General features: G+C 31.4%; 1 protein-coding gene across 1 annotated transcript in view; it reads left to right on the top strand.

Moving 5' to 3' along the window:
• Positions 1-262: 262 nt before the first annotated feature.
• The window catches only part of LOC143083357 (uncharacterized), a 141,133-nt gene continuing 114,881 nt past the window's right edge, over positions 263-26,514 (top strand). Inside the window, exon 1 of the mRNA XM_076259610.1 lies at positions 263-398. Within this exon, the coding sequence (XP_076115725.1) occupies positions 296-398 (103 nt within the window). The 5' untranslated portion in view covers positions 263-295. The remainder of the gene's footprint in view (positions 399-26,514) is intronic.

The raw sequence follows: 26,514 nt of genomic DNA, 5'->3' as shown, positions 1-26,514 counted from the left end.
TATTTAATGAGGAATTATATAATATTTGAATAGTTATCGATGTGTGAAAAATCAGCTGATACGATGTGTTTAAGCTGACTTTGCAATATTCCATTTTATGTCTTTCAAGCTAGTGGTGATCACATCCGTTGTTATTGAAAGTACGGGAAATTATTCACAAACATAACATGACAGATATAATATATATAAAGATATTCTTAACTAAGGTATGAACAATATTTCTTCAGATAAAACATGATAGCATCTATTAGTGTTTTCGGACAATGTAGATGATCAATAGTGTGAAATTACAGATATGTCAAAAAGGAAAACATATATCAATTCATATATAACAACTTCGTGTATGGATGTCATTAATGTTGTTTTGATAGTGCTTTACTCAACTAGTTCTATTCAAGGTAAGTATATTTTAATGAAAAAAGAGATTATAATTTAGAACAATAGTAGCTAACTGTTTACAGATTTAAGAAGTCATAGTTTCACTTTAATAAAAAGTTGAGGAACGAAAAGCTTATAGACTGCATGTTCCTTAAGCCTCGTTCGCCACTCGTTTTTTATTAGGAATAAAACATTGATTGATTGAACATTTGAACCATTTATGTTAGCTGAAACCATTATGACCGGAAACATTTAATATAATAGATTATTTTAAGTTCGGTTTGTATCAATGGAGAAACAGTTTGAAAGCAACTTGATTTCAAAATTACCTATGATTTGTTTTATTCATATCCAAAGCCATACTTCTGTTGCACATTAAATTAGCGGTCATATTGGACTTTAATCTTTTGCATATAGAGCCAATGCACCAACGTATCTTAATGAACAGGTATGATTAAAAATGCACAACTAATTTCCAACAACATAGCACCTCAACTTTTTTCAACACAGTGCAATAAAACATATTAACACAAGGTATTAACAAATAAGTGAGAACCTCCATTAGTTGAACTTGAGGATAATAGTATTACAAAAGTGAAGCAAATTAAAGCATATCTGTTTTAATGTTTTATGTATCAATGAAATATATGTGGCCTAAGCTAGTATCAATAATCAAACGTAAGGCATATACACAACTAAGAATGCTTAAATGTTTGATTCAAGTTTCAGCGTTTAACTTCGGACAAATATATAAACATTTCCCTTTTTAACACATGACTTACTTATATACTTAGCAGTGTCAACATACACATTGACATATAACTGATATCACCAAGCTGAAGTTATAATTATCGACTCTTTAAACCTACTTTTAAAAATTCGCAGTGTCGAATTAACAAAGTATTTAGTATTATCTATCTGGAATTTTTTCACACAGGAACACATGTTGTTTTTATTTGAGAGAAACCTTTTGGCCGTCTGTCTAATGTTATATTAACTGTTAATCGTTTTATAAGTAATATAAATATTTAGTTTGACAGTTGATAGTTTAGTCTGGGAATTTCTGAATAAAGAAACATGTATGTGAAAAATAACAATTATCATTTTGTTCATAAAATATTCATTCATAAAATTGAGAATGGAAATGGGGAATGTGCCAAGGAGACAACAACCCGACCATAGAGCAGACAAAAGAAGAAGGTCACCAACAGGTCTTCAATGCAACGAGAAATTCTCGCACCCGGAGGCGTCCTTCAGCTGGCCCCTAAACAAATATATACTGGTTCAGTGATAATGAACCCCATACTAAACTCCAATTTGTATTCAAGAAACTAAAGTTAAAATAACACAAGACTAACAAAGGCAAGAGGCTGCTGACTTGGGACAGGCGCAAAAATGCGGCGGGGTTAAACATGTTTGTGAGATCTCAACCCTCCCCCTAAACCTAGCCAATGCAGAAAATTCAGACTATACTTCTACATCTACATGTATCAATCTTTATTTAATATTTTGAGTAAAGCGATGTTAGGTCTGTCCTTCAAAAGCGTTATGTTTTAAAATGAAGCGTGCAATACAGAAAACAAAATGCGTATGTTAACAGATATAATTTCAATCATTTTTTTTTTATCACACTGACAGCATAGACAAAAAGTCCTTTAAACAAAGACGAACTTAGTAGTGATAACAATAAACGAACACGAGTCGACCGGAAGCAAACAACAACAAGCCTAAAAACAAACAGCAACAATATGGCAAACGAAACAAAACACAAATTAAAAACTTTAACTTGAGCAATGTGAACACCATGAACACGTTTTGCGCTGGGTTAAATCCTGCTTTATGAGAACATCCAGTCTTGGCCGCTTATAAATAAAAAAATAAATAAATTGTGTCTGTGGATGTTTTTGTTTTTTTCTTTTCTAAGATTAACATTATTCACCATGCTCATTTGAAGGTTCCAGTATTCCGTCTCATTTTTTTTCCTATATTAATCGCAATCATAGATTTATTGTAGTGCAACTACATCTTTCTGAAGAACCCAACTTATCTGAAAAATAAATACATGAAACATGATATCATTAAAATGCTGTTTGAACAAAAACTTATTTGTTGAATTTAATGGTTTGACATTTTACCAAACAATTTTGTATTTCAATGGGTACTTATGGTGCAACCGAAATGGCAGTTTTTCATATGCAATCATATGAAGTAAAACAATCATATTTTGCAAAGTTATGTTTACAATTTCACTTTCAGATATAAAGCTGATGTTCTAAAAACAAAATAAAATGTTCTCAATCGATCTGTACATTTTAAACATTTATTTACTGACTCTTTCTCCCACCACAAAGAACATTCTTGGTTTGTAATAGTAATTTTCATTCACTTTTTAAAGGGTCTGTATGATGGGAATATTCCTTAATGGTTGTTACACGTGTGATTTCAACAGCAAAGGTTTTAACGTCAGTACAAGAACATTAAAATCTTAATTTGCTGGCATCTGCGTATTTAATTGGCGTGTGGGATCTGTTTAAGTTTACATCTAATTGTTTTTTCTCTTAAATCAAAACCGTTCAACGTTCTTATCTGTTAAATGTTGATAAAAATCAGATTACAAAACAAAGACAAGACTATCAGATATGCATTCCTGTAATTCAAGACGTTTAATAATCCTTAAAGCGTTCTTGTGTTTACTTCACTGATTTGGTATTATTCACTTGTAGAATCTTAACATTTAAACAAATGAAAAAACTGACAAATCTGTCCTCTTACATGTTTGCATTTTCTATCTTACCCCTAGAATAAAAGCATTGTATAAATGAAACTCATCAGGTTATTTTCTTATTCAACACTTTTGTCTTTTGAGAACCATTTACTTCTTTCTTAATTTAACCTTAAAAGTTTAAAGGTCCCTCAGCTTCCTTGGACACATACAATGCATAATTGATTGATCATGTAGTGTGTCGGTATGTCCGCATAATGACTTCTTGTCCCAAAGGTTCTTACTATGACAATAGCCAGTCAATCGGCACTGTAATCTTGGGTAAACATACTATAATATTATTAATAGCAACGTCTTTGAAATGATAAAAAAATCATATATATATAAAAAACAAATCTCCTTCATGAATTGACCTTAGATTTTTTTGAATATTTTTCCATTATTATTTGCATTGCCTTTCATGTTTCTTTACATAAATGGATTCTTGGCTTTTAAACATTTAGACAAACAAGTAAGCCACAATTAACTTTGATGTTTCAACCGTTCGTATTCGAACTGTGTATCTGATAATTAAAACATTCAATTTTCTCTAATACAAATATCAATTGAAACATAATTGATCAAAGTGAAGCTACAACATAACTAGTTAGATAGTATTTTATACTGTTATTTGTACTTGATATTATTGATCAGTATAACCTTAAGCATGTGAATTTCCAGGCAGAAATGTTACAGGGTATACAACTCTAATGCGTCTTTGCTTTCGATCTCTTATTTGCAATAAGAGTTTTGACGTAACTGATACATACACTGTCCCAAGGCAGGAGCCTGTAATTCAGTGGTTGTCTTTTTTTTTTATGTGTTACATATTTGTTTTTCGTTCATTTTTTTTTACATAAATAAGGGCGTTAGTTTTCTAGTTTGAATTGTTTTACATTGTCTTATCGAGGCCTTTTATAGCTGACTATGCGGTATGGGCCTTACTCATTTTTGAAGGCAGTACGGTGACTTATAGTTGTTAATGTCTGTGTCATTTTGGTCTTTTGTGGATAGTTGTCTCATTGGCAATCATACCACATCTTCTTTTTTGTACGTTATTCTTTTTTCCTATGGACAATCTACGAAAAAGGTTTTCAGTGTTAAATATAAAGGCAACAGTAGTATATAAACTCATCATAGATACCAGGACTAAATTTAGTATACGCCAGACGCGCGTTTCGTCTACAAAAGACTCATACCGATGTTCAAATCTCATAAATCGATAAAAACAAATCCGGGTTACAAACTAAAACTGAGGGGAACACATTAAATATAAGAGGACAACGACACAACATTAAAATGTAACACACTCAGAAACGAACTAAGCTTTAGACAAAATCCGATGAGAATAACAAATATAACATCAAAATTAAATACATGAATTTGGGATATAGTGCGGTGACAGAAGTGTAAAAAGTCGTCTAGATAGCGAGTTTAATCTCCCCGAATAACACACGGCTAAAAATGGTCTTAACTTGAAGACAAATGTATCTTCTTTATTTTTTGCTCTGTCGTCAGAAGTTCGTATGGTCACATTTTTCTAAAAAGTCGTTTGAATGACTAGTAGTATATTGAAATGTTTCAACCCCCCCTTTTTCAAAATGAAAATTTGAACATGTTTGTTTACATTTAATTGATATATTTTTTTCTTAAGTTATTATCATATGTCGAACTATTATGTTCAGTATTTTATTTTCTTTTAATTTAATAATTTTACTTAATTTTGACTGTTGAAAATTAAGGTAATTTTATTTGCAAATTCAGACACAAACTTTAGTTTCTTCTTTATAGTAGTATTGAAAACTATCCAATAATATTTTAACCATAAAGTACTTTATAAAACAAGTTACTGATAAAAATTTCGGAGCCTAAATATGAAAAGGAAAAAGAATAGACTAAAAAACTGAAATTTCAACACGGAACTTGATCAAATCTCTTCCATCACGTTTTTTGTATTATTAAACCTTATGGTCAATAATTACTCTCAACTGATATATGAAATTGCTACATTTTTCGCTATTATATACAAATATTTTCAATTAAGTGCACTAGTATATAGTACATAGTTTGTTTGTATATGTTTATATTCTATTTCTTTGTTGTAAAACATCAAAAATATATTTTGTTAGAAAATTATTACTGTAAAAAACTAAATAATTGACGGATAGTTTCAGTTAAAATTCCGCGACATGTACGATTCGTCAAGTCCGTTGAAAATTGCCCCTTCTAGTCCTAAGAAAAGACGAAAGTCGTCAAATTTTATGCATTGCTTAATATGCCAAAAACCATCGACTGAACGTTTGAGTCAATTCACAAGTATAGGTAAGTCGACTTTTGTTTCTGCAATGAATAAAAGATTGGATGAGGTGTACAGCAGGGTTCTAGATGAATTTGGTTCATTTGATACTTGTGCATTTGAAGAAATGCAGGCAGTTTACCATCGGTCCTGCTACAAAAGTTACACAAATCATAATTGTTCCCCCTTTAAGAGTGATGAAGCTACTTGTCTGACATATAATGACGACAGACAATTATCGGACTGTTGCCCATCAGTTTCCGGGGTTTGTACGCGTTCGAGAATTCAATCGTTCGACTGGAACTCTTGTATTTTTGTTGCAAGAAAACCTTTAAGAAAGATCGAAAACTACGCAAGTTTCAATCAGATGAGCGTATTAAGAATGTTTTATCCGTGGCGCAAAGCAATGACGATGATTTAAAAGTTGAAATTATTTCCCATCAATCTTTTAAACTTCAAGCACTTTATCATTCTGGTTGCATTACAAAATATTTGCTAAACACGAAAATACAAAAATCTGAATCCGCAATCTATGCTGATAAGCAGTTTGGTAGTGGTAACTTGAAAGGCAGGAACATAGTGAAATCCCCTGACACGGATGTTATAGTTCTTTGTGTCCACTACTTTTCTTCTATGAATACACAACAGAACTATGGTTTGAAACAGGAACTGTAACGAGCACCAAAGATGCAAGACGTTTTATACCTATACATGAACTATGCAATTCTTTGAATTCCATCGTAAGTCAATGATTACCTGCAGTACATGCAATTTCAGGATGTGACACCACATCGGCAATGTTTGGTATAGGTAAAAAAACGGTTTTCAAAGTTCTGAAGCAGGTGTGTTGTGATGTGTCCGATTTAGTAAACCTGGCAAACTGTGATGTTGAGGAATCTGTTTCAGTTGCAAGAAAGTTTGTTGCTATGCTGTATGATCAAAAGGGTAAATTCAAAAACCTTCACAGTGACCTCAATAAAATGCGTCTAAAACTAGCGACAACTGAAGATGCGTCTCTGGCCAAGCTCCCCCCCCCCCCCCTGTGAATTTAAATTTACACAACATTTGCTTCGAGCATCCTTGCAGACAAGCATATAGATGTCATCGCACCTCCCAAAACCACCTATTAGATCTCCGTTAAATTTTGGATGGATTGATAAGGATGGTTTGAAGCCTGTGTTTTTCGAGGGACAAATGTCCTCGGACTTCCTACAAGACCTTGTTTGTACTTGTTAAGGAAAATATGTATGCTCAAAAGAATGTGTTTGCTTGGAGCAGAACCTTTCATGTACAGACCTGTGTCCATGCCAGGCAAGTGAAATGTGTAAAAATATTAATACACGTCTTGTGATTCTTGCTGAAAATGAAGATGACGGAGATAACGCGTAAATGTGTTGCTTGTTGCACTAGCTGGTACACAATGTTTCAAGTTCTGGGAGGGTTTGCGTGCTTCCAAAATAATTAATCCCCGCCACATTCTGTATGTGTCTGTCTCAAGTCCTGAGCTTGTTATGCAGTGGTTGTTGTTTCTTTCTATATGCTATATTTGTGTGTGTTTTCTTAATCTATTTTATTCATTTATAAGGATGTTACATCATTCGTATACATTTGTTATTTTGGGAATTGAAGACCAAGCAGTATAGGTTTTAATCATTGTTGAAGGCAGTACGGTGACACATAAGTATTAACTAATGTGTCAGATGGTAATTTTTGGAGAAAAGTCTCGTTAACAATCATACCAAATCTTATTTTTTATATAGAATACCTTTGAAGATTGTTGTACGTTGCCAAGGAAAAAAGGGGGGTTACAGATACCAGAATGATCATGTAATAGACAAGAACAAGAGAATAATACACAACAGCAGATAATACTATGAAAGCCGCAATAATTGTGGAAGAACAGAAGCAACATTACAAGTATTCTTTTGAAAAAACAGAACCATCCGCGAAAATCAATTTGAGGTCATATTTGACTGTAGTGTATTATTGCTTCGTTTTGATACCACACCCAATATGATAGTTTTAAAAATAATTTGGAAGTACTGTCCTTCATGACTCTTGATTTTAATCTGAAATTGAGAATATTTATAAAGCTACGGTGCTCTAAACATTTTATGGGTTGAAAACTGGATTTTTGCAGTTTTGTTTATAAAACGTCGTTTACGGACATTTTTTATAAAAAAAATTGTTATGATTAATGTTTGTGTATAATAACAAACATTTCTAAAGCTAAAACAGTATCGTTTGTATTGAGGTAGAGATTAGAAATAGAAATAAATGTCAAAATTGAAACCCTTCAAAATTTTCACAGATTGGTACATATGACCTTTGACCTCAATTAAAAAAAATTGTGACCATATGAAGTATTGACGACAGGCATAATGTTATAGCACAAGGTTTCCTCTTTCGAATGATATATTATATAGGTGTGTGTTCGGTGGGGAGATAAAAGTCAAAAAAATCTTCCTTCAGTCACCGCACTAATAGGAAAGTACCATGACACTTCTTATAATAATGTTAATTCACACTCAAATATGAGAGAAAACAAACGACAAAAAGAAACACAACGTTCAAATGTAACACACAGAGAAACGAACTATAATATAATAATGGCCAAATTCCTGACTTGGTACAGGACATTTTTTAAAAAGAATATTTCCGTTAAATTATGAATATTTATATAAGACAAAAATTATACAAAAAAGCAACGTTGTAAAAAATACAGCCAATAGACTGCTATTCATATCTTCTTAGTTTAGCATTGAAAAAATTGACACCTGTTCTAAATTGAGCGACTAATGAGTTTCATGCAGATGAAACGCAAATCAAGCGGATAAAATTATTGTCATCTCAAAACAAGTTTAAAAAACACCACTGCTGGTGCGAAGACACTTCGGCCCAGGGTATCACTAACATATTATTAAGCTTTTTCTGTTTAATAAAAAAAAACAGAAAAAGTTTTTTGGCAATCATACCACATCTTCTTTTTTATACGTTTTTCTTTTTTCCTATGGACAATCTACGAAAAAGGTTTTCAGTGTTAAATTTAACACTGAAATTTGTGTTCAAATTTCAGTGTTATACTGACACGTTTGACATATAATTATAAGATACGTTTTTTTTCTTTCTGTAAAGTAGCTGATGATTTCAAATTGAAAGGGTGTTGTCTACTCATTGATTTAAATAGCATAAGTCATATAAGACATGACGTTTTGATTTGATGTGGTTACAATGCTCTTTGACGTTGTGTCTTCTTTTCTCGTTCATCTGCGTTGATTTAAGCGAAACTGATGAGTCTGATGTACACAATACGGCTGTCTGGTTTATCAAATATATTCTTTGTATTTTCGATGAGCCTTTTTAAAGTCGGAATTGGTTTGTCTTGAACGAATACACTACTCATTCATTTTCCATTAATGATTTGCCATCGTGAAATATGTTCTACCGTAAAAATAATTCTACATCAATAACTAAACTTAAAGTTTATTCCATTCAAATCTTTATATGCATCGAAATAGATCCTAGAATTGCAACTTAATTCTCTGTAAGACTTATCGATCGAATGGGATGTTTTCCCTATAAAATAAAACTGTTGCTTAGCTTTCTACTTAACCTTCTCGCTAACCATTACGCTGTATTAATTGAAAATAAATCTTCCCTTCGTAAACACTATATTAACGGTGCATATCATTGAAATGTAATTATAGAGTCCGATGAATATATGATTTAAAGATAAGGATTGATAGTAAGGTTTTAATTTTCTTATGTTTTACTTAACGTAAACCCTGATATCATGCCATTTTGTGATTGTTGCAATTGTCACTTACTTTGACTAAAACGAAATCTATGAAAATGAATATTTTTCACAGAATAAAAGACTATTCCACATCCGTAGAATTTAAAAAGTTCATCACTGTATGATAAATGAATTGTGTAAATGATAGATTAATCTTTGGCAAGTAGAATATATTATCTGTTTTAATATTTGACAGATTTCACTATTAACTTGTTCTATGTTATATGGTTTTGCTAACTGTTGAAGGCATCTTGTTACACATCAATCTATTCATGGACTACATGCGCAAGTATGTTGTTACAGGGCATAACAAAACATATCATTTCTTCTGATATAACTTTTATTTAGTTAAATTTACATGGATTTAATAAGTGAATATGTGTTTCATTGTATAATTCCGAGCACATGAGTGTGAGTATAAACACTTTAATCTTCCTGCTTTTTGCAAACAGATTAATTGTTGATCGATGTAGATTTTTCCCAGTGATCAAAATCTTTAGTTATATATAAATAATTGATCTCTGAAATATAATTTACTATGCTGTTGTGTCTGCTGAACTGTCCGTGAAATATTCTCAAACAGACCTATATTTTAAAATAAGAAGATGTGGAATGATTGCAAATGCGTCAACTCTCCACAAGAAACCGACTAAAGCAGAAATTAACAGCTATGGGTCACCATACGGCATTTAACAATGAGCAAAGCCGAAAACAAAGTCAGCTTTAAAAGGCTCTGAAATAACAAATGTAAGTCAATAAAATAAAAAAAAAAAAAATAATTCCCTAATTGATGTATAAAGAAAAGAACGAAAAACAAATATGTACCGCGGCTAAAAAACCACATCCGCATAATGTACATGTCCCTGACTACATTTAGACAGGTATAAACATATGTGGTGGGTTAAACATGTTAGCAGGATCCCATCTTTCCCCCTAACCTAGGACAGTAGTTACGAACATGTTAATTCAGATAGTAATAATTATTTATCTATTTATTATACTACTGTTCTTTGAAGGATTCAAAAAAAGAAAAGAAAAGAAACTACAAAAAAACAGCTTAATCAATATGTCATTACAATTGCTTACTTGTTTTAAATGTAAATGTCTGCCAATACACATGTCCTTCTGATTATTTTAAGCGTCTACTGCAGTCTTATGTGATCGACATTTACAGCAGAAGTATAGACGTCTTGAACTTGCATTTAACTCTGAACATTGGACCGAGTTAATATCTAAATAGTGAAGTCTAGGAAATAACAAGCAATGCATTATGCCGTAGTTTTCAGTTTTTAACAGTCTGCGTAGAAATGATTTCATCCATTATGTAAAAAGAATGTAAACGAGAAAGGGGGAATTGAAATTAATAGTTTTAGGAATTTCAAACAACATTTAGGTCAAATGACTTGTAATAATGTTATAACACATATTTTATTCGAAATACTTTCATTCATTAAAATAGTTAGCAGAATATTAACTTTTAACTGATCTAAAACTAATCGATCTAACCCAAGCAAAAGCGTAACCGTCTGTTTTGTCGCATCGCTATACACTATGTTTAATCTTCTGCAAATTAATCTTCGTTACATCATTATTATAGTAATGATGCTTAACATTGACTAATCAGTATAGATTTAAATGACAACATGAGTTAAGCTTTTTACAGTATATACCTAACATCAATAGTGTTCGTCTGAAAATTGATGACTGTTTTTTAGTTTTGTTGTGTATGTTTTAAAAGGCTGAGGAGATCAATTAAGTTTTTTTACTTGAAAAATACCTATGAAAAACATTATTTAATATTTTCTAATGTTGCTGAATGTAAACTTATCTATATCTTTTGCATCAAATATTTTCATATCAGTACCATTTTCCCCCTTAAAACAATCATAGTCTACAAGAAAAGTATATGACTTATAGAAAAGGGAATTTTACTCCTTCATGTCAGTCAAAAGTCAACTATTGCAAACATAGATTTTTGAGACCAGCTAACATAAAAATGTATCCCCACCAACGTTCTTTTCCTGTGATTAAAACATGCAATCTTAATAGATTGAATACAGTTTCAAACCGTTCAATTCACGAAAGGCTTTCGTATCTATTTACACCTAACGAATGTTTGATCGTAAAATTTTAATAAATATAGTGTAAACAAAATGTTATCAGCTAGAATATAGTGTTTAATAAGACAGCATTCTCGTTTGATAAAATTTGCATTTTTCATTTCGGGGCCATTTGTATCTGACTCTGTGTTATGGGTATTGTTAATTGTTGAATGCCATATGATGATCTATTGCTGTTTTCTTTTACGTAATTTTGTCTTTGTTGAAGAGTTGTCTTATTGAAATCATATCACATCTTCTTATATTTGTGCTTATTATTATTTAAAAAAAAAGTGAAGTTTACTGTAGTAATTAGTAGTCTTTTTGGTCAGTTCCAGAGTAGGTTTGGTCAGGAATAAAATCCATATGTAGCTTAACATCGTCTTTGCTTACTTTACTGGTTAGGTTTACGACTTATATTGAATTATTTTTTAAACAACATACAGTTAAAGTTGTATTTCAATCATATCTAATGGTAGCACAAATAAATAAGTAAGTGTCCACCTTATTTAAATTTTAAGTGCTAATTAATGTCATATGTTGTTATCTATTAAAACTTAATTAAATCTATTATAATGTTTCTTCGTATTCAATAAAAATACCATCCTTTTTAATGTTATAAAATTGTTTCCGAGAAATCTTAGTTAATTGAATTTGAAACCTAAGGAATTCGTCTTTCTTCCTTAAGTGACACTATATAAGACTGTGACACGAGAATAATTATCGATCAACCTCTACAATTTCCTATGTACGACAACAGAAGCTAAATTGTGTATCTGAATGACATAGCTTCCCTGTACGAGGTACTTGCCAAGAAAACATAATATTTTAATACAGTGTTATCACATTAAATGATCATCTATATACGACAGATAGATTGCACTTAATTGGTTTGCTGAATTGACAAATTTAGATATTATGTCTATCGCAGAATTCATCTCTTCCATTGGTGCTAGAAACATTGGAGATTACACAATATGAACACATAACTTAAAATGACAATTGAAAAACTCATAAATGACGGAATAATGTTTACAAACTTTAAGAAAGAGTTCAATGTCATATCTGTGGATTACAAAATAAAGTATGCGAACTGCAGTTATAAGTTCAAGTTATGACACAAAAGAATTTTCAACAAAATAATAAACGGATAAACTTATACAATTCAGCTTACTTTATGGACATCATCAGTACCATTTGTATTGTTGTATTCTGTTCAACCTTTGGTCAAGGTAAGTACATGCAATATATTGTTTTCCTGATATTTATATATATATATATAGTTATCCCCCTTATTGAAAAGAAAAGTAAGACAATACTATTATTAGGTAATATCCTCTAATTAGCAAGACTACGACAATGTGTTTTTCAATATTCTTATCATCATTAATATATAAATACTCAATGTAGCTCAATACAATGAAGTTTTACAATACGCACACAATAATTCTTGATAGATGTTGTGAACGTTAAATATCGCGGCAGTACCTTTTTGTAAACGTAACGTCGTTCCCGGCAAATTTGACAGTTGCCGATTTAACGTTACGAAATTCCGCCAACATGTGGCGTTCGAATAACATCTTTGTTTTCTAGCTTGTTATGAATCCTACATTTCTTTAGTTACTTGTATTTACATGCTTTATATCGTTGAATCGGTGTCGAGACGTACGAAATTATGCTTGCTTTCTTTATAATTCATATGTATGTACGTACTGACAGTTATTTACATGATTTAACCTTGACCGGCAACGGACTATATTCTTACACGCAAGGATAAGGCGCGCTAAGTATTATAAAAACCGGATTTTTCTTATAACGAAACGAATTTGAACCAAGCTTGAAAGAATACAAGAGGTAATAACGCATACACGAAAAACACATTCAAACGTTTTAACATATTGTATTTCATTTACTTGTATTTATTATTATTGATAATAATAATCTCTGATACTTTTAAAAGTTGTTTAGTCATTATTTAATATCCAGAAACCAAAGATATTGTTTTTAAATTAAAGATTGGCAACAATCTTTACACTGGTGGCAGCGAATTTAGTTTTCTTTTTTAAGAAAATTTTAAGAATCTACGTGAATATTTTATTAGGCACGCAATTGTTAAGTACATACATTGTTTCTGTCCATATTTTATGATATTTGGTTACACATAAAAAAAAAAACTGAACATAAAAAAAAAGACACTTCAACGAAAGCTGAAAGAAATAGATAGTACAGTTGGTGAATATAAATTAGATTATAGTATATATTTAAGTAATTTTAAATTCAACAAGGATAAATTCTAATCCAAGTTGAAATAAAATAGTTATTGAGTTTAAAAGATATCAACAAGGATAAATTCTAATCCAAGTTGAAAAGTGATAATATAGTTAGTTAGAATATCAACAAGGATAAATATAAATCCAAGTTGAAAATAGTTAAGGGTACAATTCAACAAAGATAAATTTTAATCTAAGTTGAAAGTTTCATTATAATAAAAGTAAGTGACATATTCAACCAGGATAAATTTTAATCCAAGTTGAGTTTAAATTTAGGAGTCTACTTTTAACAAGGATAAATCTGAATCCAAGTTAAGTATTTAGACTGTAATTTTTCAAAAGGGTCCAGTTGTAAAAACTATAGTCTATTTCAAAAGTTGTAAAAGTTTCTTTTGTACAACAAGGATAAATATAAATCTAAGTTGTAGATATAATAATATTTGGATAAGGTCAAAGTTGAAAAATTTATAGTTTATTTCAAATTTGTTATTTATATAGTCTATTTCACAAAGTAAGGATAGAATCATAATTTAAAAGGTGTTTTTAAAGTAAGGCATAGGAAATTCTTTTCGGATTTCAACAAGGATAAAAAGTAATCTAAGTTGAATAATTCTGAAAAAGTACAAGATTAACAAGGATAAAGTTTAATCCAAGTTGATTAGTAAATTGAAACTCTTGATTCCATTTAGCAATTAAAAGTAAAATGTATAATTTAAGAGACAGATCTCGTATACCACAGGAGTCCAATTTACTTAGTAGGGGAATTACCACATTAGCTAGTCCAATCATTCCCACTTGGTCTGTTGCATCTAGGAATATTGATACCTGCTCATTTGGGGATGTCATGTCTCATAAATATTTAGCCTCAAACCAGGCTATTAGTTTAAACCAGGGGGAGATAAATAGAAGCCCCATGCCATTTAGTAGTACTGAGAATAATATTCAAAGAGAAGTAAGCACAAATCCATTTCTTTTCCCAACTCAAAGTAAGAGTGATAGTGCTATAGCGACTATAACAAGAGAAAAATCATGTGAAAGTGATGAAATAATAAAGATGAGACAAGAATTAGAGGCATTAAGAAATGAAAACCTTCAGAAATCATATGAGAGTGAAGAAATGGTAAAGATGAGAAAAGAGTTAGAGGCATTAAGAAATGAAAACCTTCAGATAAAGAATAATGTACAACATTTCACTCAGATTAAGTCTAACCCTGTTATCAGCAGTCTAAATAGTTATGCAGACACCCAGCAACGCCCAACCTACTATAATAACACAACATTGCCAGACACCCAGCAACGCTCTACACATGCATATATGGATACAACATTGTCAGCCACCCAGCAACGTTCTACACATACATATATGGATACAACATTGTCAGAGACCCAGCAACAACCATCATGTACCTATGCAAATACGACAATCATGCCTGAAATCCAGCAACATCCAGACTACCAGCAGTATCCAAACAATTCCTCAGTACCAAACTGGTTACCTAGGCAACAGTATGGCAGACCACAGCAACAGCACCATAATTATGAAAACTCCAAGATAGACAATGGGAGAAGAAACAGAGTGCCATTTTACAACGGCAGAGATCCCTGGAATGCCTATTTTATGCAATTTGAACTTATTGCAGAGATCAACAGATGGGATACCAATACTAAAGCCATTGAGTTAGTAACAGCACTTAAAGATGAGGCAATGGTTTATGCTTCCTACCTCTCACCAGAGACCAAAAGATCTTTCTTTGGGCTATGTGCAGCTATGTCGAGTAGATTTGGTGACCATGGTTATCCAGAGACATATAGACAAGAATTGCACACATTAAGGAAACAGGACAAAGAAAACATCCATGAATATGCTTCCAGAGTAGAAATGCTAGTCAGACGGTCATTTCCTACTATTGATGTAGCCACTCACAGTACATTGAGTGTAGAGTACAAGTTGAGAGGATTACCCGACCAGAGCATTGCTATAGAATTACTGACAAAGAGGATTACCAGTATGACTGAAGCTATCCACCAGGTGACTTTATATGAAACATATAAAAGAGGAAATAAAGATAGAAACATCCGTCAGCTGAGTATGCAAGAAACTGTTGATTTAGATGAAGATGAAGATGATATTGAAATAAGGAAAGTTGGTGGGAAAAGATATGTAACTGAGGAGAGGCTGACACAATTTGAAAGAGGAATGAAAGACTCCATCACCCAGTCCATCACTCAGTCAGTAGGGGAGATAGTTCAGAAGGAAATGACAAAATTTAACAAATCAAATGTTAACCAAGGTTATAGGCAAAACCAGCAGTATAACAAAGACAATAGAACAAAAACAAGAACCTCGAGATGTTTTAATTGCAATGAAGAAGGTCATTACATCAAAGACTGTAAGAAACCAAGAAAAAGTAAAAGCAGTGCGGAAAACAGAGATTTTTCCAACAGCAATGAGGCACAAGAGGATTCTTTAAACTAATAAGGGCTGAGACTGTCGACCAAGTATCAGCCATTGATAAAATTATTGAAGTTAAGGATATAACTACCAGGAATGGACCATGTGGAGATGAATTAGATGCATTGAATCATGATCTGAGCTTGAATTTGTTGTTTGAGGGATTTGATGAATTACAGAAGAGTACACCTAGTGATGTAATTGGCAGTGCTGAACCGAGTCAGACAATAGGGAAAAATATCGTCATTGATCGGGTGAGGGCAGTTACCATTACTGTTCCTTTGGTCATTAACAAGGTTGAAACCAAGGCAGTTATTGACACTGGAGCGGAGGTGACAGTTTTGAGTGAGGAACTGTATTCTAAAATTCCAAAAGACATGCGACCAGAACTGAAGAAGGCAACAAGGAATTTAGTGGTTGCAGAGGCTGGGAAGCATATGACAACAAGGGGAATAGCACAGATAGAGATGAAACTAGGAAATGAGATTTTCACATGGCCCATGTATGTAGCCCCCATTGGAGACAGCGTATTGTTAGGATGTGACCTGATTGATGAAAAGGACATAACTATCAACTGCAAGAGGGGACTCCAATTAAATGGTGAATGGATAGAATGCCAAACCACAAGACAAATAGATGGTATAGCTAGAGTTAGGATAAAAGAAGCAATTACCATACCAGCCAATTCTGAGATAATTATTGCTGGAGAGGGTTATGACACAGAAGGATTGTCCAGCCGGTATTCTATACTTGAACCAGTTGTTGAAGATAGTAGAAAAATTATGGTAGCAAGTACGCATGCAGACATGTGTGAATATATAGGAAATATTACAAGTGCAAGTTATAAGGGTAATCAGACGGACAAGGTCGATGTCCAAATGTTGCCTGAACTTTTACAACATGCTACAGACGATAATTTAAGTGTTACAGATGAAAATGTTCCAGTTACTGAAGAAATTGTAAATGTTATAGTTACAGAAGAGGATGGAAACATGTTCTGTCAGGATGAAAAGATAAGTCAACTGAAAGAAGGTTTACATAAAACAGATTTAGACCAAACTACGAATGAATTTGAGAATGAGGAACATGTAACTCGAGATACACAAAAAGATTGGAGGAAACGGAAGAAAAGACGAAAAGTTGACATAGAAGAGAGATAGCAGAAGAGAACACAGAAGGAGCAAAGAACAGAAGAGGACAAAAAGAGACGAACCAATAATACAGTGAAGTTGTTATAAAAGAAGACGTTGAAAATTTTAAAAAACATTTATTTATATTGAAAAGACACAAAACTAGACATTTGTTGATATTATTTATATGCATATTGTTTTGTATGCCGTTCGTACAATTTTATCATTATGTATACGTGTCATAGATCGTGGTAGGGTATTCGTGATTTAGACAAAAACAAATTTTCTTAATTTTAATATTCTATTGAGACAGCAGGTGCTTGTTTAAATTTTGTTCGATTGTATATAATGATTTAATCTTTCGTAGTTATTTAAATTTCGAGACGAAATTCTATTTTTGACGGAGGGCAGTGTTGTGAACGTTAAATATCGCGGCAGTACCTTTTTGTAAACGTAACGTCGTTCCCGGCAAATTTGACAGTTGCCGATTTAACGTTACGAAATTCCACCAACATGTGGCGTTCGAATAACATCTTTGTTTTCCAGCTTGTTATGAATCCTACATTTCTTTAGTTACTTGTATTTACATGCTTTATATCGTTGAATCGGTGTCGAGACGTACGAACTTATGCTTGCTTTCTTTATAATTCATATGTATGTACGTACTGACAGTTATTTACATGATTTAACCTTGACCGGCAACGGACTATATTCTTACACGCAAGGATAAGGCGTGCTAAGTATTATAAAAACCGGATTTTTCTTATAACGAAACGAATTTGAACCAAGCTTGAAAGAATACAAGAGGTAATAACGCATACACGAAAAACACATTCAAACGTTTTAACATATTGTATTTCATTTACCTGTATTTATTATTATTGATAATAATAATCTCTGATACTTTTAAAAGCTGTTTAGTCATTATTTAATATCCAGAAACCAAAGATATTGTTTTTAAATTAAAGATTGGCAACAATCTTTACAATAGATATATAAAAATTCTGTTACATTTTATACAAATAATTGTTTCATCGATTAGTGTATACAGCAAAAAGATCATTTGAATATGTGGAAATATTTCAAAAGTGCTGTAGTTTTTCAACTGCTATAGATCGACAATGTTATATAAATAATAGGAAAAAAACAGTGCATGAAGTCTTATATTATTTATCATCAATGTAATAAACAGTAGAGTGTAATTATAACAGTTGAATCAGTACAAGAGATACCACGGTGTGTTTGTTGACTTTAAAATATATGATAGAATACGAACCAATTGCATATACATTTCACATATTTTGGGGCCTCGTTGGCGAAGTGTTTTAAGTAGTTACTACAGTAACTGTAATCACTAGCCAGTCAACAATGAGGTTATAAATTCAAACCCCGCTCGCGCGGATGCACTCGACTCCAATCTTAAATGACTAGGATTGTCAGTTTTCCTATCGAAGGTCGGTGGTTTTCTCAGGGCACTCCGGCTTCCTCCACTAATAAAAACTGGCCGCCACGAAATGGCCTGAATGCGGTTCTTAAAAAAGTTGCGTTTAACACCAAACACCAAATCATAGCATATGTTTTTCATAACTTTAACAAGTATTGATAGTCGGTAGCATGTGATCAGGACTCAGCAAAAATCATTTAAGGTCATTTAATGAATCAAGTTAACGTTATCTGAATTAAATATATACTGCAGCAGTTAATAAAATGTCAACACTGTGTCAAATTGATATGTTTACATATGCACATGCTGATTAATAGCTAATAGTTTGCACCTGCATCATCATGAACTACACCTTTGCAAAAGTGTTATTACGAGTAGGTCAGATATTTTAAAAGCTGTACTAAAAATGTCAAAAATTCATATTATAAGTATTTGTAAAACGTGGCAGTTTTAGTCCCTTGGATTATGTTTTGTGGTTTTGTTTTTGTTGTCTTTTTTGTTTGGCTGGGCAGGTCTTTTCTATTTTGTGTGTATTTACATGATAAATAGACTTAGTATTTTGACCCGTAGTGCATTTTTTTTCTGCAACTGATTGGAAATATTTTGGACGTATTTTAGTAATTAATGAAATTGTTATCTTGTTTGGTAGTCAATTTTGATGTATAGTCTAACAGCTATATAATGTTGTTTGAAATTTAAAAAAAAAAATAACAATGATTGCACAATCATATTTTTTTTTAATTATATTTTTAATATACATTTTATACTTGTAATTTGCTTGATAATAGCAGTACCTGTCACAAGCGATACTCTATGTGTTTGTAGTATCCATACGATGTATTGATTATATTGTTTATAATGTTCTTCAATATCTTTGACTCTGCAATTTATTGCATGTATTCTATTTGAAGATAATGATATTACAGAATGGTATTTGTTTCCTTTGATAAAGTGTAACAGTACACATACGCTCTTTATTTATTGTGAGTCAGTTTATTCTGTTAAAATAATAAAAGGTGTTAAATTGATAGAGGGTTTATTATTGATACGACCCACACATAAGTAACATGTGATATGTAATATATTTGAATTTATATGTATACTGGAACGATTACCCAAAATGTCTGTTGATATATATCTCTATCTGCAGTTAAAAAATCGCCTTGTTATATATAAATATACATGATATAAGAGATCACAATTAGCACAACTGTGACGTATTGTATACGCGAACTTGTATAATACTCATATAAAGATAAAGATTAGTTCATAAGTATGACGGAAAACCAAAATTTCATAAAAGAAAAATTTGTCATCATACATGTATATGACAATTTATTGTTTTTGGTAATGTCAAGTATCCATTTTAAATTACGAATATGATACATTTTAAGAGATCATTAACGCATAATTAAACGTCTTATTTTTAGCTCATAAACTATGTAGCAATCATTTCATACATGATGACGACGTACCGTCGTAAATTAAACCTACAGGTATGATAAAAAAAAATGTAAATCCAGAAAGGTGGCATTTTCATAATATATCTTCATATTCATATACTATGAGACAGCCACAAGAAAGGAATAACCAAGAAAACATCTTAATAAATATGACATCAGCATAATTGTTGATTTGTTCCAAATGTAAGTTCCTACTGTTATAATTATCTTGTTAATTTGCGGATACGGACCTGCTGCAGTTTAAAATACCGTTGTGATCAGATTAACATACAGCAAACAGCTCATCTCCAACCAGGCAGCCTTGAATTGTCATCAAGGTTGTAGATTTCAACCGACTTAACATCGTTACTGTGACGTTTCGGAAAAAGAAATTAATGCACTGCTGTCGTATTTTACGAGTCCGTATGGGAGTTTTCTTCGTCTTGCATTATGTACGAAGAATAAATGAGGAGTAGACTAAGAACCTAAAGCAACACATCAAGAAATTACAAACACCTATAAGATGAAATCACCTGCAATCACAGTATTACATTGTACACACATTCGACGATGATCTAAAATATGTTTATTTTTATAGATTTTATTCAGATAGAAACAAAATTTTAACAAAATAACTCCAATACTTTCGTCACTACCGTGGACAAAAACGAGGCCGTCTTGACTAGGCTATCACTATCCAATATTTTTTTTCACAATAAACTAATCTTCGTTGCATAATTAAGATGCAGACCAATGATTAATAACCATCATTTTTAATGACAACATGAGTTTTAACAGTGTGTACGAAACATCGATAATTTTATCTGGAAAATTCAAAAGTGAAGCGATAATGATTTCTGCTTTTGTGAAAGCTTTGATAGTTGCATTTCTGAATTAAAAAAAATTGTATATCTATCATAGAGCTAAGATATGATAATATGGAAAGTAGAAAATCCTAAAAAAAATAAAACAATACTGACCAGCGTACTTCATGGATCATTTAAATTTCCTTTCTATTGTGTTATTCTGTATAGTTTTTATTTAAGATATGTGTGTCTTTTTGTTTCTCTGAAATTAATTGCAACATGAAATGAAAGACATGAACTGATTTTGTTCACAAACATAAATGAATGCCATTCAACATATAGCCTTTTATCTTCAAAATTCGTAATATCTACAATTTAGGATCTCGAAACAGAAATCAACAAAAATCTATAACACAATGCAATGTAGAGTAGAAATTTGTACGCAACAACACATGATAGATATTTCAAAATACTGTTATATATTTCACAAATAATTGACAACAGATACAACAAGCTACAAAAATAGATCCATTTGGACATTTTGAAATATTGCAAACCAGATAAACTTATCTATGTTATGTATCACACTGCCACATATTAACAATGGTATATTATCATGAGGATTACAAACCAGTGTATGGCGTCTTATCTGATTTGTTTCAAATTTTATATAACATATATAAAGCAAAGAATTTCTAAAAGAGTAAATATAGACCATGGATATAACAATGTGTTTGTTAACTATCAAATTTTTTATGGGTAAGTTGTTTTCGATCTCAATATTTTGCATTAAAGGGGGAAAACATGAACCAATAATATATAAAGTTTTACATGCTGTTATATCATCGTTAGAATATTGCACACAAGTTAAAAAAAAAGTTTTGAAAGTTAGAGGTTCATTATCATTCACAGATCAACTGTTTCAAGGTTATCAATCAAATGAAATTTAGCTGAGTCAAATTCAAACTATGACATAATAATATACAGCCGTTCATAAAAATTGTCAATTGCATGTCTAAAAATAGTTTTTACTCTGTTTGTGTGTTGAATAATAGCTCAAACATGTTTTTAGAACAAATGATGAATTACACCTTTCAACAATTTTAATACTAAGATTTAATTTTTTATGTGCATTGGAAATTGATTAACATACTGGTTAAACATTTGTAAATTCATTTAATGTGCCAGTGATATCATTAAAACTTACAAAGCTCACATAGAAACTTACTCATAATATGCAAAATTTGCCTCATACTTTCATGACCTTTCAGTCATCCGAACACTTTAATTTCAACTGCAGCAACCACAAGTGATATTCTGTGTCCTATATTTTTTGTATTGTTCATACTGTTTTTTTTTCTGTTCCATCTTTAACTTAAAGATGCACTTAGGTGAGCTTAGGTGCAATTAAATAAATCAAGAATGTAAAATGGATACTATGTTCAAAAAGAATATTATATAAGGATCAAAATAAGCTTAAAATATTGATAGGTCAAGGAACTCCTTTTCGATACATTTGATTTATAAAATATGGAAGGAAACTCGGACTTTTACCTTATATTTGCGTTGTTATTGTTCGGGTCTCAAATCAAAAGAAAGAAAATAAAAAAATCTGCCTATTTTTTTTTTCAAATGACCTTTTATGAGCTATCAAGTCTTATATTAAAAGATACATATGTGTTAAGGGGCAAAATATTTGTCCTTGTATCGCATGGAAAAACACTTTTACCAAATGATATTTTGTCTTCTTTATCAAAGTCTAGAATTCGCCCATAGTTTAGTTTTTAATTCAATTAATTGTGCATTTTTATGTGTTTATTATAAACTAATCCACAAGTAAAAAGTAATATAACAAAACATACTTCGAGAAACATTAAAACGGAAAGTATTTTAGCAAACTGCAAACTCAACAGGTCAAATACATCAAATGAATGGATAACAACTGTCCTATTCCAGACTTGATAAAGGTTTTTTTTTTATGTAGAAACTAGATAAACCACTCACTTGTTCAAAAATCTAAGACGAGCGTTTAGCATACAGCATTTAAAATACAGAATACCAAGTTTCTAAGCCACGTTAACTGAGAAATTATCGTTTATGAATTTTTAACAGCGGTATACTTCTGTTGCCTTTATTTATGCAATTGTGACATTGGGGAGCTATAATGTGTTTACTACTAATAGGATTATCCTTTTAATGGACCAAGACATAAATCATTCCCTTTTTAAATGACAAAACTAAGAAAATATGACACTGTGTTAAAACGTCAATGAGATTCTTCTTAATCCCGTAGGCAGGATTATTTTTGCTGTGAAAGTTCTAACTGCAAAAATAAACATTTTGATAATAAAGACTTTCGATGTTTTTTCAACACATCAAAAAATGTTGTACTGACAGACAAACTTACTACTCCATTTGAATTAAGTTACAAAATCTTTTCAAAGAATTCTCTTTATGTCTTTGACGATTGCATGTGTGAAAAACCAGACGCTGTAAAGAAAGAAGTGGATTATCCTCAAATTCAAATAGATTGAAGGTTTTTTTAAACAAGAGTTTTGAAATGTTACATAATGAGAAAACTTGCTGCATCTGTGCACTATTCGCCTACAACAGTATAGTGTTATATGCTATTACTTCTTTCCAACTGTTAATAAACTAACATGCCAACGATATGTGAATTAAGAACTTGCAAACACCTTCCTACCAGACAAATTAAGATGTGATAAAATGTTTATTCTTTATAAACAATATAAAGCAATTGGATAATATTACTGTCTCTTATATATTTAGTGTAAAAAGGTTTCAATAGAAGAGAAAGGCATATCGAGTCCTGCAATTCAATACTAGAAAGAAAGCAATGGTAAATAATTAAAGTGCTGATAGGAAATACCTTCATCTGCCGACAACAATTTACAGTTAAGAATTGTTAATTGATTGAAATCAAATGTACGTGACGTATGATATCTTACCCGCGTTTCGCCTACTTTAGATTCTTCCATGAATTTCGAATCAAAAATAAAAATAAAAAATTATTACTAATGAGACAACTATCCACCAGAGAACAAAGAAAATAACAAGAAACAACTCCTACGTATGAGTACCTGTACGGCCTCCATCATCGACTAAAACCCATTCCACCTTGTTAGTTATAAAAACCACAAAAATATAAATGTAAAAAAAATCAGTCGTGAAAAAAATGTCTGAATCATGTAAAACTAAACAACGAAAAACAAATATAATAAACAGCGACAACGAACACATCTTTTTAACAGCTTCTCGACTTTGGAAAAATACACACACTGGTACACCACAAAGGGACAGGGATGTATCAGTACAACATAAAACAACATTAAGAATAACATTAATTGAAAAAGGCGCAAATAATCAATTCGAAACAAGGCAGACAAACTTCTAACAAAAAATCAGACCGGGACACCTTAAAAAAAAAGAAACTACAGATATTAGAGTTTTCGTTGTTACTGATATCTATTTCAAAGTAAATGACAACTACTAGTATAAAAACAATCATTAGATATAGGAAGATGTGGTGTTAGTGCCAATGAGACAACTCTCCACCCAAATAACAATTTAAAAAGAAAAAAGAAAGTAAACCATTATAGGTCAATTTAAAAAAAAAGTATTGGTGCGGCGGTTTCAAGTCAGGAACCTCTGGCCATTTTTATTTTTCGGGTTTATTTCTTTAAAAAAAAAGCACTACTAGAAATATTCAAACCAAAAGTCCCTAATCAAATAGCAAATTCAAACGCTCATTCACATCAAACGAATGGATAACAACTGGTATATATCTGAATTGGTACAGGCATTTACTTTTGTATTTTATTATGTAGAAAACGAGGATTAATCCTAGTTTTAGAGGTAAGTGAACCTCTCACAAGTTCCGGATGTAAGTCCTACGTCCATTTTCATTGAACTAGTTACATTGTTGTTTGAAAGTAATCTGAAGTCTGACTCTGGGTGCGGGATCGTTTGCTTAGCTAACAAGACTTATGGTGGCATTGGGCAGTTTCCGTCTCTTTGGTTTGATTTTCTTTTTGTCTCTTTGACGCATTCCCTGTTTTCATTCTTAAATATATACATATTGTTTTCTGCTTGTTAACATTTCTTCGTAAATCTTATGATAGTAACTTTTGGGACAGACACGGACATCAATAAAAGGATTACATCAGAATAAAGAAAATGTTTATATACATGCAACAGCTTGGTAAATAAGTTTGTAAAAGTGGTTACATCATCTATAGAAAAAATATATTACAAAGTTCATTAATATATCCGCTTTGAAAATTTGACATGTTGCAAAATTGATAAATGTATCTTCATTTGTAAGTTATAAATCAAAGTGTGAAGGAGGAACAGTAGTATGTTATATCATTGCCAGGAAGTAAACCAAGTACATGGAATCTTATCTGACTTATATCAATTTAATTACAGACTGGATATACTTAGTCCATCGGAATGTGTTCCATGGATTCAAATTTATGTTTGTTGACCTTCACATTAGTGTACATTGTTAAGGGTAAGTAGTTTCAAAGAGATTGAGGGGTGGAACTAACAACTGTGATGTGATTTTGGAAGTATGAACTATTTTACGGTGAAGACATAATCTATCCATTGCCAAATTTGACATGTTATGCCATCGTTGAATATTGCACCAATTAACAACTTATTTATAGTATAAGCTTCCTATCGTAAACGAGATCCATCAATTACATGTGATCAACCATTTCAATGTCATCTGAGTTAAACCGATAGCATGAATTAAATGCACAGGTAGTTTTAGAATATAAACACGAAGTAGAATACAAATATGTATAATAAATAATGATATAATTAAAAATTAGTAAAATTTAGAAAATAATATTATATAAATATATTTTTTTTCGTTTTTTTTTTTTTTTTTTTTTTTTTTTTATGTAAAATGCATTTAAGTACATATGCATCGTGTATTGTAAATCATCGTTTAACAGCATCAATTTATTTTTATAATACAATCAAACCTCTTTCAATAGCACTAAACAGATTGTTACATGTTGAGCTTCGCATCATTTATTTTAAAACTGTATGTTTCTATAGGTTAACCATATGATTATGTTTGTTTGTTATTGTTTAACCTAACCAATCATCCACCAATTGCTGTTTACAGTTTTTCATTATTCAAATTGTCAAATAGATACTGTTAATATATAAAAAAGACGATGTGATATGATTGCAAATGAGATAACTCTCAACACTAGACCAAAATGACACACAAAATAACAACTATAGGTCACCGTACGGCTTTCAACAATAAGCACAGCCCATACCGCATAGTCAGCTATAAAAAGCCTTGAACTGAAAATGTAAAAGAATTAAGTTGTTCTTCTTGAAAATGAATGTTTTAAGCAATTTGTGTGATGTACCTTTGCTATCGACAAATCGGTGTCGTCATCACATTTTTTTTTATTTAGTGGTTAACGTTTGAACATCAAAAACTAAAATCAACATTTTTGAAATGGTATGTGACTCGAACAAATGCATCTTGACCAAGATACAACAGCATTTTGAAATTTCATTATAATTGTTATAAAATATAAGCTTTGGATTTCAAATATTTTGGCCACGAGCATTACTGAAAAGACATCA

Source organism: Mytilus galloprovincialis, chromosome 7 (genome assembly GCF_965363235.1).
Source record: "Mytilus galloprovincialis chromosome 7, xbMytGall1.hap1.1, whole genome shotgun sequence".
In the NCBI taxonomy this organism is placed as follows: Eukaryota; Metazoa; Mollusca; class Bivalvia; order Mytilida; family Mytilidae; genus Mytilus; species Mytilus galloprovincialis.
The sequence above is the reverse complement of the archived record's forward strand: the minus strand, read 5'-3'. Positions and strand labels throughout refer to the sequence as shown.